The sequence below is a fragment of the Narcine bancroftii genome, chromosome 11 (genome assembly GCF_036971445.1).
Source record: "Narcine bancroftii isolate sNarBan1 chromosome 11, sNarBan1.hap1, whole genome shotgun sequence".
In the NCBI taxonomy this organism is placed as follows: domain Eukaryota; kingdom Metazoa; phylum Chordata; class Chondrichthyes; order Torpediniformes; family Narcinidae; genus Narcine; species Narcine bancroftii.
The window spans coordinates 5,742,953-5,755,573 of record NC_091479.1 but is presented as its reverse complement, the minus strand read 5'-3'; the positions used below and the strand labels follow the sequence as shown (position 1 = coordinate 5,755,573).

At 42.4% G+C, this 12,621-nt stretch overlaps 1 protein-coding gene across 3 annotated transcripts in view; it reads right to left on the bottom strand.

The window, feature by feature from the left end:
- The window catches only part of LOC138745389 (leucine-rich repeat-containing protein 49), a 58,559-nt gene that overhangs the window by 7,308 nt on the left and 38,630 nt on the right, over positions 1-12,621 (bottom strand). For 2 of the 3 annotated variants that reach the window (XM_069902378.1, XM_069902380.1), the window contains 3 exons: positions 6,300-6,451; positions 1,868-2,105; positions 221-406 (listed from right to left, as the gene is read on the bottom strand). In XM_069902378.1, the coding sequence (XP_069758479.1) occupies positions 221-406; positions 1,868-2,105; positions 6,300-6,451 (576 nt within the window). The remainder of the gene's footprint in view (positions 1-220; positions 407-1,867; positions 2,106-6,299; positions 6,452-12,621) is intronic. The other variant, XM_069902379.1, reaches the window with a different exon arrangement.

Sequence of the window (12,621 nt, the reverse complement as noted above, 5' to 3'; positions counted from 1 at the left end):
TGTGCAGTAGTGTTCCATGATCTATATTCACAATGTGCTAAATAAACCTTTCAATTCTGCAATACCTTTTGATATGAACGGCAATGTTACCAAAGAGGGAGATGAGACACACCACTTCTGATGTAAGTCAGGGCATGGTTATTGGAAAGGTGTTCAAAAATATCTTGATGAAGCCATGAGTGGGATTTGGCAAGTTAAATTCAAAGGCTGATGTACTTACCTCTACACCATTTATTTTCTGGATACCAAAATGATTGAGCCTGAAGAGGACGTAGTATTTCCAGAGACTGAAATTCACCACTGGGTTCCCCTGAGGACTGACAGTGAGTTGGTCCAATCGACGACCCAGAGCCAGAGCATTAAACTGCCGCAGCTTGTGAAGGTTCGTATCTTGGAATTTGAAGTGCTGCAAAGAGTTTACACAAGAAGCGTGTTGGATGCACACGAAAGTACAAATCCCACACCCCAATTTTCTCACTGGGGCGGTGAGCCAACAAAGGTGAAGTGCCCTGACAATACAGAATTGGCCTTAGGGAGAGAAGTATCTGCAACAATACTGACATGAGTACTATTACACCTAGATTGGAAGCAACTAACAACTTTCTCAAGGAAATCTACTGTGTGACGCATTATTTCATTTTTTGATTGACAGGTACCATGGTCACCGATCTGAAAGAGACTGAATTCTTTTCTCAAGATGAGCTGTAATGAAATACAGTGCACATAAAACAAGAAAAATCAGCAGGTAAGTGAACAGCAGGTAGAGGAAGAAGAGATTGTTATTTCAGCTCATTACTCTAGGTCACCTGACCTGAAGCAAACCTCCACATTCTGCCTGATGAAGCTTCAGACACCATTGGACATCAAAGATTTTGCTTCCTGAACTTTTTTGGATGTATTTTATGGATTTTGGGCTGCTGATCACAAAAAATTACTCACTGCATTTTAGATAATTTTCCTATCACGTACCGTATTTTAGATATTTTTGTGATTTCCTGTCCTATTTTAAGCCTACTTCAAGCGTCCAAACCGTGAGGTGCAACGTGTCATTGAAAATTCACTTTCTGCCTTTGCACTTGGACTCCTTCCCCGCTGATCTTGGTGCCGTCAGAGACAAACACGGTGAAAGGTTTCACCAGGACATTGCGATCGTGGAAAACCAATATCAGGGCAACAGGAATCCATCAATGCTGCCGACTATTGTTGGACACTGACACGAGGGGCATCAGATGCTGAGTACAAACAAAAATTAGCAGCAAAACATTTTTAGGTCGGTTGAAATTACGCAACGTGTCAGCGTCACGATGGGATTAAACAGGCTAAATTCAATAAAAGTTCATTGAATGTTTCACCAACTTCCTATGTGATCCAGCAAATCTGAAATTATTTTGTGTTCAGCTTGAACATCTCTATCATAATTCCCAATTTTTTTTAAGAAGCAAACCTTCGACAAAAATCTTGTCCAGTGCTATCAGTCAGCCTCAAATGAGTGGTGCTCTGCCTTGAGAGTGTCCTCAACACAGAGCAATCACAGCACATAATGGCAAAATTGCTTCCAGAATCAATCCGGGTGTTCCACAATGGATACAAGTTTGTTACTGTTCACTTCTAATTTATTGATTTTTCACAGTATGGTTTTAACTCCTTCATTCTGACTCTTTATTCCCTGTTTACGAGGACATCGACATCCTTGTAATTGTTCTGTTACCATGCTTGTGTATCCTTAGTGCCCAATCGTTGGTACACTTTCTGAGGGAGAGCCGATTTCCACTTCCACTTTCTCCACATCATCCACAGACCTCTCTCCCATTGTCGCATATCTCCAATGACCCTGCCCTCTACCTCCTTACCACTCAAAGGTTCTTACCAAAATATTAGGGAATTTCATCCTTAAACGTGGTAAAACGGGAACAATTTCATCAAAGTCAAGAAACATGAAAGAGACTGTTGTGACAATGGCTGCAGTCTGAACACCCCAGCCGCGTTCCAGAGACTCCAAAGCACCAAGCCCATACAAGTGTAGCGTGTCTCTTTCCAGCTCAGCTAGGTGAGATTCTACAATTGATAGTCCTTGTATTCCAGATGTTAGCATCTCCTCGGGACACCTATGTCAACACACAAAAGCTGAAAGTCATTACTTTTATCATATCACTTTTCTTTCTCTGAAAGATGGTAAGGCAATAGGAAATTTAACTGCGATTTTGGCATCAAAAATATTTTTCTTAACCATTGATGATTGCTACTTAACAGTTCACTGTTTCCAGAGAGGCGTTTTCAAACAGCATAAATGTCAATGGAAGGAATGTACCATCCTCTCGAACAAAGACCAGACCCTGCACTTTTATCCTAACACTTTTTATTGCATGACCTGAAATTTAAGGTGATGAACAATTGGAAGGGTGACCAGCAAGTGGTGGTGATCTCCTGCTTCTGAAGTTCCTGGTGATGGAGGTCATAATTTGGAAGATGTTATTGCAGGAGCCAAGGTGGGAAACTTCAGGGCATTTCGTAGGTGGGACTCACACCAGCCACTGGGCACTTGTGGGACAGGGAATGAATGAATGTGGAGATGGATGGATATCAATCAGGTAGCAATTTCTGCCCTGAATACCTGTATACAACTGAAAATCTGTCAGGCAGAATTAACAGACTAGCAGAAGGGAGCCCAATGAGAAACATCTGCTTTAACAAGCACACAAGTTAAAAAAAAAAATGACAGTTGTTTATGTTCCTAAACCAGAAGGTATTACCCTAATGTTATGAGGCCTTTCAGATTTTGTGAATTCTCGTCTGTAGTTTTCTGCTTTATCTTTTCTAATGCTACTTTTGGGACTCAGTTGGCCATGGAGAGTTAAAATACAGACCCTCCCACACTGTACTTGTAACACAAGTATATAAAACTAAACATAATTTTATGTTAGCAGGTTAGGCAGCCTCTGTGGATTTGGAAACACGGTTCAGGTCAAAGACCCTTCACCAGAATTGGGAAGGAAAATGTGATTTAAGCTGCAGAAAGTGAGGGAGCAATGGACAAAACAAGGTAAAATCTCCAACACGGTGAGCTCATGCTTGTCGAGGGGGTGAATTGGAGGTTAACAGTTTGATGTTAATGAGAGAAGGAACAAGAATAAGAACATGTAAAATCCACGAGTATGAGGTTCAGTGAGAGAGAGAGAGAGAGAGAGAGAGAGAGAGAGAGAGAGTGAGAGAGAGACAGAGAGACAGAGAGAGAGAGAGAGAATAGAAAAGAACACAAGGAATATAAAAACTACAAAACCAAGAAGTGCTCAGCAGATCAAACGACACTATTACAGAGAAAAGAACTGATCAAATGTGTTAGGTCTGCTTTGTTCATGAATGAGTGAGACAAACACCAGGCTGAGTCGAAATCAGGGTTCTTTGTTCTTTATTACCGGATTGTAACACCTGCGACCAACCATGTTAGTCGGAGAATGCATTCTGCCGTTATCAGCAAAATGGTGATTTTTTATACCCTTGGATATGTGCTTAGAACATCATCATATCATTACTTGTCCAATGACTAAAACTGTTGCTATCCTTTCCCTGCTAGCTTCCTGCCTCTCAATCCATCAATGTCTCTCTTATCTTGTAAGTACAAGGATGCATTCACATCTTGTTACAGCCCTGTACAGTCCCATCTCATGATGTTTTACCTAACAGGAGTACAAGGACACCTCCCCTTCTTGTTACAGCCCTGTACAGGGTGACTCCCTACACATTCCCATCTCATGATGTTTTACCTTACAAATGTCATATGTGCGTGAAGAAGGAGTGGAAAGGCCCTTTCTCCAAGTTTACTCTCCTCTAATTACTTTCATTAACCCATCAACTGGACAGGTTCACGGTCATCTTACCCCTCATGGCAACCCTCATCATAAATGTTCTCCTGGACACTGTCTGAACCTGAAAATTATTATTATTTTTTTGAACATTGTAGCTCTATCAATTAGACCTGACAGACCAGAAGTTGAGATGAACAGGCTTTAATCGCTATAAACTTACAGGCACATCTTACATGCTGTTGGCCTGATTCCAAGGCAGTACTGAGGTAGGGGATTGGGCGATACCGCCTTTATTCGGGATCCTGGAAGGGGAGGAGTTACAGTATCGTGGGTGGGCCAACCTGTAGAATGACCATAATATAGTGTTCCACCACAAACATAAAACACTACAGCAAAGTACAGGTTCTTCAGTCCACAATGTTGTGCCAACCTACCAAAAATAAAAACAAAATCCTTCCTAACTTATAACCTTGTACTGGGAAAGAGATTGAGTTTGAAAAGAGATTGAGGCTGAGAGAATAAGCAAGCTTAAAAAGGCCACAAGGCAATGAGAGCAAAGCCCAAGAGCAGGAGGCGAGGAGAGTGGAGTGGAGTTTAATGAGTGGGACACAAGGAACCCCAGATTTGTAGTTGCAGCATGTCGCTGATGGGCCCCATACAAAGATATCGGTGAGGGAATGCTGCCGACTGGCACACTCCAGGCTGCAGGAGTATGTGCAGGGGGGGGGTTTGTACTGAGGCTTGGTGCGATACCAATGGAAGAGCTCTGTGGGGAAAGACCATAGTCTAGGATACTTTAACTACCAAGCATTAAGGGGCTGGGAGGGATGGGGGTGTGGATGAGGGTGGGGACAGCAGGAAGAATTGGCAGGAGAAATGTGTAAAGTCCCAGGGGATGGGACTGTGGGGAGAACAAGGCTGTGTGACTTGCAGCTGCCATGGTGAAGGCCATAATTTCTAGGCTGGAGAAGAATTTTGAGGAGGAGAATTCAGTTGTCCAGGTTCATGTTGGCACTAATGACATTGATAGGACGAGAGGGAGGTATTGTTGAGGGATCAAGGAGCAATGTGGGGAAAAAATGATAAGCAGATGGTAGAGAAAATAATGTTTCCTACCTGAGCCACATCAAATTAGCAAAGGTCAAAAAATAAATGTTGCAGCATCAGACACTCATTAAGGTTTTCCTGATCCAAATGACATGAAAAGTGACATCCACTCACCTTGAGTCAAAGGAGAAAATCCATCATCCACACATTTTCCCTTTACTGAGCTATCGTCCTGTCACTTCGTGGAACCGAGATTAACTGATGACTTAATGCCCTTGTCTTACTACATTCAATAAACATACATCTGTCAGGATTGTGTGACAAATGTTCTCTGTGAATGCGGCCAAACCCACTGTGTCTGATTCTCATTGTTCACTTGTATATGTATCAAGATCAAGTGTAATGACTGAGCCTCAATCAACCTCCTATTGTGGAGCCCTCCATCCTTCCACAACAACAACTATTACTTATGTAGCAATTGTAATAAAGCAAAAAGTCCCAATGAGCTTCACAGTTAACCCATAAAAGCTAACACCAAACAATTAGGCAAGTGACTGAAAGTGTGGTCAAAGAGATGGGTTGCGGAACATTCTCCTTCAAGAGGTGGAGAAGTGATGAAGTTTAGAGAGGGAATTTTACAACATAGCGTTGCTGTACATCCACTGATGGTGGAACCATTAAGGTGAGGAATGACCAAGGGGCTAGAATGATGAGAGTGGAGAGGTTGTCCCAGTTAAAGGGCAATGAAAAGGACATGCAGACGCAGAGAGGCACGGTCCCACTGATCCCCGCAGAACACTGCTTCCCAACCCAAAATGGGTTCTCCTTTCCTTTCAGCCATGGCTGGTCCTCCTCATCTGCTGGGTTTCTTAAAGGGATATCTTACGACTTGTTAGTCATTGCTAACCGTTTCTCAGTTGATTGCAGCCAATTCACACCTCATTCCTTTGTAATTTATTTGGATTTAAGTTTATAATGTAACAAAATAATTTTTAATTTTTTGATAAAATCCTGTCCTATTTATGATTACATGTTCTTCTCCTTGCCCTCTTTATCTTTGTTTTTCTTAGGCTCTTCCCTAAAGGACCTTTAACCATCATGTCCTCAGTTCACCTTCTCATTATACAAGGTACAAAATATTTTTTTCCCCTCAGTGTTTTATAAATGCCACACATTTATCTTTGGCTACTCATGCTACTTTGATTTACCCAATCAATATTCTCCCCTTGTTAGCAGTACCTCTGCTTTCCCGATTTCTACTCTTATTATCACAGTTTGCGGGCATTCGGACAGCTCCCACCAGACCTAAACTCCTCATTTCCTAAACTCAGATCCTTCCTCTTGATCATCTTCATCCCACATGGTTTAATATCAACACTATCCCAGCTCAATATTTACTTCTTCACTCCTGGTGTTAATCTGAATCAGAGTTTCATTAGAAGGAGTTACCTTGATTCACACTCATGAAGATGACCTGGCTTGATGTTGCTGGCTGCACAGAGAGGTGGCACTTGTGCGAGCTGTGCATCCTTGACGAAGGCAAGGCTTTGCTGCCTTTCCCATTGTCTGGCAGCATTACTGATAGCCAAGCGCCGTTTCTCCTGTTGAAATGAACAAACATTTAAGAATTCTATTTTTAGGTCAAATAAATTATACGAATGAAAGAGCATTGAAGCAAAATCTGAAAGCTCTTTACCCTGATGATCACCCATCTGTGTGCAATAATGGAGGTGGCGAGTGAGACATTTTAAATTTAGACATACAGCACGGTAACAGGCCCTTTTGGCCTACGAGCTCGTGCCGCCCAATGACACCCAATTGACCTACAACCCCTGATTTGTTTTAAAGGTGAGAAGAAACCAGATCACCCGGAGTAAACCCATACAAACACAGGGAGAACGTACTGTACATACTCCTTGCAGACATGGTCAGATTTGAACACGGGTCGCTGGTGCTGTAACAGCGTTGCACTAACCGTGCTGTCCAATAGACTAATGGTTCAGCCCAACTTATCCCCAAGGTGTTTACCTGAGGAATTCCTATTCACTTGCATTCGGCCCAAATCCCTCTGAACCTTTCCTACCTATAAGCCTGTCTAAATGTATTTTAAGCTTTGCCATTGAACCCGCCTCAGTTCTTCCTCTGTTTCAACCCACCACCTTCTGTGTGAAAAGTTGTCCCTCAAGTCCCTTTTTCCCTCTCACCTAAAATATATGCCCTCTGGTTTTAACTCCCCTCCCCTGGGGAAAAAGACCATAACTATTAACCTTATGCCCTTCAAGGTTTTATATACCTCTATAAGGTATATAGAGGTATATATAAGGTATATAGTTGGTAGGAAGAGAGCAATAGTGGTCCTGCAGATAGGCTGCAGGGAAAAAGGAACGGGGTTCAACAAACAGGACCTGGAAGGTAGACATTTCAGGCCCCAGTGATTGTGTTAGTGTGGACAAAAATGTGATGCAGATAAATACATTATTGTGGATGAGGTGAGAATCTAGAGCAATGGTACAGTGTCTGGGGAAATATGGGACTCTTACAGAAAGGACTGATATAAGTGGGAGCTGTATCAATTTAGGGGAGATTTGGAATTGCTGTTGGACAGGGATTAGCAGGGAAAGATGAGGGTAGAACCTGAAGGGGAAAAAATCTAAGGTCATCGAAGAAAGAAATTCAGGTGAAGGGTGAAATGGTATTTAGAAAAGGAAAGTAAAAGGAGAGGCAATAGTTCAGGGCAATAACTGAGGTAACAATACACAGAAAGAAGCAAGCACCACCGAGTCAGAGGAAGGAAAAACGATCCAGTAAAATTAAAATCTCTTTATTACTGCTCTAGTGAAGAATGACATTAGCCTAAAAAACATACGATCTAGAATCAGTTTGGGTGGAAATAAGAAATAATGAGGGTAAAAATTCCTTGAAGGACTGTATATAGACCTGCAAACAATATATATCAGTTTAAATCAAGAAAGAATGGAGGGAATAAAGTATAGCACAATAATGATTACGTAGATTGGACAAATCAATTTGGGAAGGATAGCTTCAAAGACAAGTTCATGTGGTATATTCAGGATGGTTTATTAGAGCAGAATCATGAAAAGGCCAACGCTTTTAAATCTGGTAATAAGTAACGAGACAAGGATTCATTAATTCTTTTCATCAGAAAGGATGTTCAGTGAACGAGTGATCGTAGCATGGTGGAATTTTATACATTCATGAGGGTTCGAAGTAATGCCATAAACAAAAAAATAATTACAATGGTATGAGGAAAGAGAAGACTATCCTGGACTGAAAAGAATATACTGGAGGGTAATGGCAAACATTTAAGGAGATATATTTAAGCTTTAGAAGTCTCACCAAAGATATTCCAGAGAGAAAGAAAAGCTCAATGAGAAGGATCTACCTTTCCTAGCTTTTTTGGGCAGGTATATAGATACAAATCTGGGCAAAACAGAGATGAACTTGCTTGAAGGATCTGCTTCCATGCTGTCTAACTCCATTAATCTCTATGAGAACAATCCAGCCTACCAACTTAAACCCACCACTCCAGTCAACATTCTGGTGAATCACTCTTTCCAGTGCTACCTCATTCTTTCTGTCGTCTGGTGACCAGTATGGCAGACAATATTCCTACATGGTGTCCAAAATCTTATACCCCTTCCTCAGGTCTGATTGATTCTAGAAATGAACACAATACTCCAAATGAGACCTGACTAGTATTCTATTAAGATTTTGTCTTTCCTTGCTCATTCCACTATCTCTTATTAGAAAGCCAAAGTGTTATAAGTTTAAATTAAATTTTAAATTAAATGTAGACATACAGCACAGTTAACAGGCCATTTCAGCCCACGAGCCCATATCGCCCAATTAATCTACAACCCCCGGTACGTTTTGAATGGTGGGAGGAAACCAGAGCATCCGGGAAAACCCACACAGACACAGGGAGAAGGTACAAACTCCTTACAGACAGCGCGGGATTCGAACCCTGGTCCCAATCGCTGGTGTTGTAACAGCGTTGCACTAACTGTTACACCAAGCTTGCCATCCCAACAATATTATGATAGTTGGAAAAGGCCAACTAAACTTTGCTTTCCTTTTAGACCTTAGTTCAATGAATCATGACTCAATCCAGAGGCTGATTGATCTTTTTCCTGTTTAATGAAATTTAGAATAACATCTCAGTAAGAAACCAAGACCCCTTAGCATCGTACAAGACATTTTGTGACAAATAAACTGAAACTTAATAACGTATTTCTCCAGGGACCACTGCTTTGCTGCCACTGGGACATTTCAATTTCTGAGGCTTTAGTTTGCAATATTTCACTCCATGTCAAATATTGTGACTCCACTTTATCCCTACCACTGTTTTAACTATAAGAGGGTACAGTTTACTTTATAAATGGTGTTGATGTCGCACAAACTCAACCACACAATGAAACTCTTGTCAAAGCCAAATACATACTCATGGGTTTGAACAACCTTTCCATTCACCCAGCATAATTTATATTCTGCTACAAAAGCATGTTCTCCCAGGTCTTCTCAAACTGCTGGAAGCACACGGTTCATTTATTTTAAGCACAGGGACTTCTACTGCAGCAATGAAAGGATTAACCCCTTTCACACTGGCACCTTTGTCCAAGTAATTAACAGCCAATCTACTGGTTAAGGGTCCAGTGTAAAAACTCCTTAATTGGCATGCAGGTGTCAAATCTTGCCAAGGATGGATCACCTAGGTAGGGTGTGTCATCTGACACCTTAGTGCAGATTAGCGCAGTGAACTATCCAGCGACAAAGTAGTGACGCGTTGATGATGTTTTTGTGTGAGTGCAGGAACGTGAAGGAAACAAAAGATTAAAAATAAAGTATAAACATTTATAAATTTCTAAATGACCATGAGAGTCACAGTGGGAGAGCGAGGGAGAAAGAAAAACAGAACGATGTTGGGCCTGCCCTCCCAGAATTCCATGTGGCAGAGAAACCCCTCCATGAGTGCTCTGTGGATACAACCCTTTCTCTGTCCCACAAAATTCTGGGAGGGCGGGTCTACCATCGCTATTTATAAATCATGTGTTATTGCCGCTACCACTTTCTAACGGTCTTTTATAAATTTATTAAGATTTATATAAGTTGGCACAAGAATGAGGGCTTAAGGGCTCATACTGTACTGTACATTGCTAGGATGCCCTAAACAGAGTGATCCCACCGTCGCCAGGAGGAGGTGTTACTGGTTCTTGAGACTTGAGCCATCAATCAACTAATCCAGTCACGGGTGTGGGGTGGCTCGCGAGAGTTCCCTTGGGTCCAAGGGCATTGTAAATACTGTGAATAGTTCTCTAATTGCAAATAAAAAGGGTTCATTCTTTGGATTGGGAAAACACTGGTGTCTGTCGTTTCTCTCTGGGTCTAATGAGGTAAAAGCTTGCACTCCACACAATGCTTGCACAGCAGAAACATTTGCCACATTTACAACATCTTGGCGACAAGGTGGCACTGGAACATCTGCCGGCTGTCCTCAAGCAGCTGCAGAAAAACTTTGAAAAATATAAGTGAGGCTAATTGACCAACTGGCAGAGAAAATAGTACTCCAGCCGTTGTAGGAGGTGAGCCTGAAGTTAATTCAAATTCAGCAGATGCTTTAATGAGCTCCATCACTGAGTTCTCATTTGACCCAGAGTCAAGCACTTTGGAAACTTGGTTCAAAAAGTATGAAAATGTATTTGCAGTCGACTTTGCCATGTTCACCGATGTGTGGAAAATTAGGCTGTGGTTGCGGAAGTTAGGCACTCGAGAACACGAGCGCTACACAAAGTTCATTCTGCCAAAACTTCCTCGTGATCTCAGCTTCAGGGAAACACTTAACGTGTTGGCAGAGATACTCGTTGAGCAAACATCACTGTTCAACATTCAGTATCAAAGGGACTAAGGAAGACACCGAAGATTTTGTGACATACGCGAGTATGGTGAATTGACAGTGAGAGTGTTTTAAACTCCCTACACTGACTGAAGACCAGTTTAAGCGTCTAGTCTTTGTAGAGGGAATGCAGTCGCACCAAGACGCCGGCCTCCGAACGCAGTTGCAAGCAAAGATTGAGCAGGAGTCAGATATGACTCTTCAAAGATTAACAGCTGAATGCTTAATTAATCTGAAACACAACAGCAAAATGGTGGAAGCGGCCCACCCATCTTCCAGCCTCTGTGTCCAGACAGTCAAATCAGGAGACCCCGCTAGACCAATCAAAAGTGTGCCGTACCCGCACAGCCAAACCGCCCAGCGCCTGTTGGAACTACAATGAGTGGCTCTACGCTCGTGACGGTCAATGCTGCAGTAAGTGCAAGGACCTGGGACATAACGCAGAATGCTGTGGAGCTGGAAATCGGAAAACACCCGACAAGTTCACTTCACCCTCAAAACTGAAAACTTCACAGTGACTTACAAGGTGGCAAACGCCAAATGCAGGAAATATGTGAAAGTGCACGCTAACACCATCCCGGTGAAGCTTCAAATTGATACAGGGTCGGACATGACCTTAATATCAAAGGAAACGTGGAAACGGATTGGTCAGCCAAGTGAGGGCTTCTGCGGCTAAAGACACACAGGTGATTGAGGTCAAGTGCAGGCAGCCAGAGACTGGCTCGAGACTAGCTGAAGAAGGGGGAACCAGGTATCGGAACTGGGAAGCGAGAGTTTGGATCTGGATCTGGAGCTCAGGTTGGACCGGACTCCGGCTGTGGGGGCTGCAGGAGTGCTGAAGGCAAATCCACAGACCATCAGTGACTCTGGGGGATCTCTCTTATGCTCTCTTTCTCTGTAAGAGGTTCTTCAGGCGATTTCTGCTGATGGAGAATCTGCCTTACGGCAGACGAAAGGCAATTTCATGTAATAGGACATTTTTTATTACATAACAATAAATTGAATCTTGAATCTGCACACAGTTAATGTTTCAGGTGGATGAATTTTATCAGCCTATTTCCAGCATTTTCTGTTTCACTTCTCACAGCCTTTTCTGATTTAGCCAATTTAAAGTTGATTCACTGTCAACACATCTGCATAAGGAACAAATTCAATGAGAATGAGCGTTCTATTCACCGCCTCCATTCTACATCTCTCCTTGCGAAGGCCGGCAGATCTATCAATCAGCAATCTTAGGCACAATGAGTCATGGAGCCAGCATCTAACTCACACCCTCTGAAATTGAAATGCAATCTTTCTCCAGTGGCATCAAAGCAGTGGTCTCCTTCCCTTGGATTCCCTTGTCTGCGGAAGGAATTCCCCTCTGTCAGTCAATCTATTATCCTTTAATTTTTGACATTCAAAGGAATTAAAAAAAACTTCCTCACGATAAAATGAACAAACGGTTTAAGAAAATCTTTGATATTTCTCTCATAAATTCAGACCTTCGAAGTGGAATATTTATTTATTCTGAATCAGCATCATTAACCAAGACATAAATGGTTTCCAAATGCTCATCCATGGACACCCACCTACTCTTCACCTGCCTGTACTTTGCCAAGTTACAGTACAACGCCAATTATCCAAAATGTATCTCGTAGTACCGTACCCCGACGAACGTCATCAACGCCAGGTATCTTCTGGGTATCGCAGACAAGTGCCTGGTGAATCTGTGGACAAGTATATGTAGGCCCCTTTGGCTGCAGAGAAGCAGCTGACCTGAGATGCGTGTAGCCGCCTTTAGGTCAGATCACATCTGGCGGAGACTCCTGGAAAAGAGCGATCGGAGCCTGCAGGAAGTCTAGGACCTGGCCAAATCAC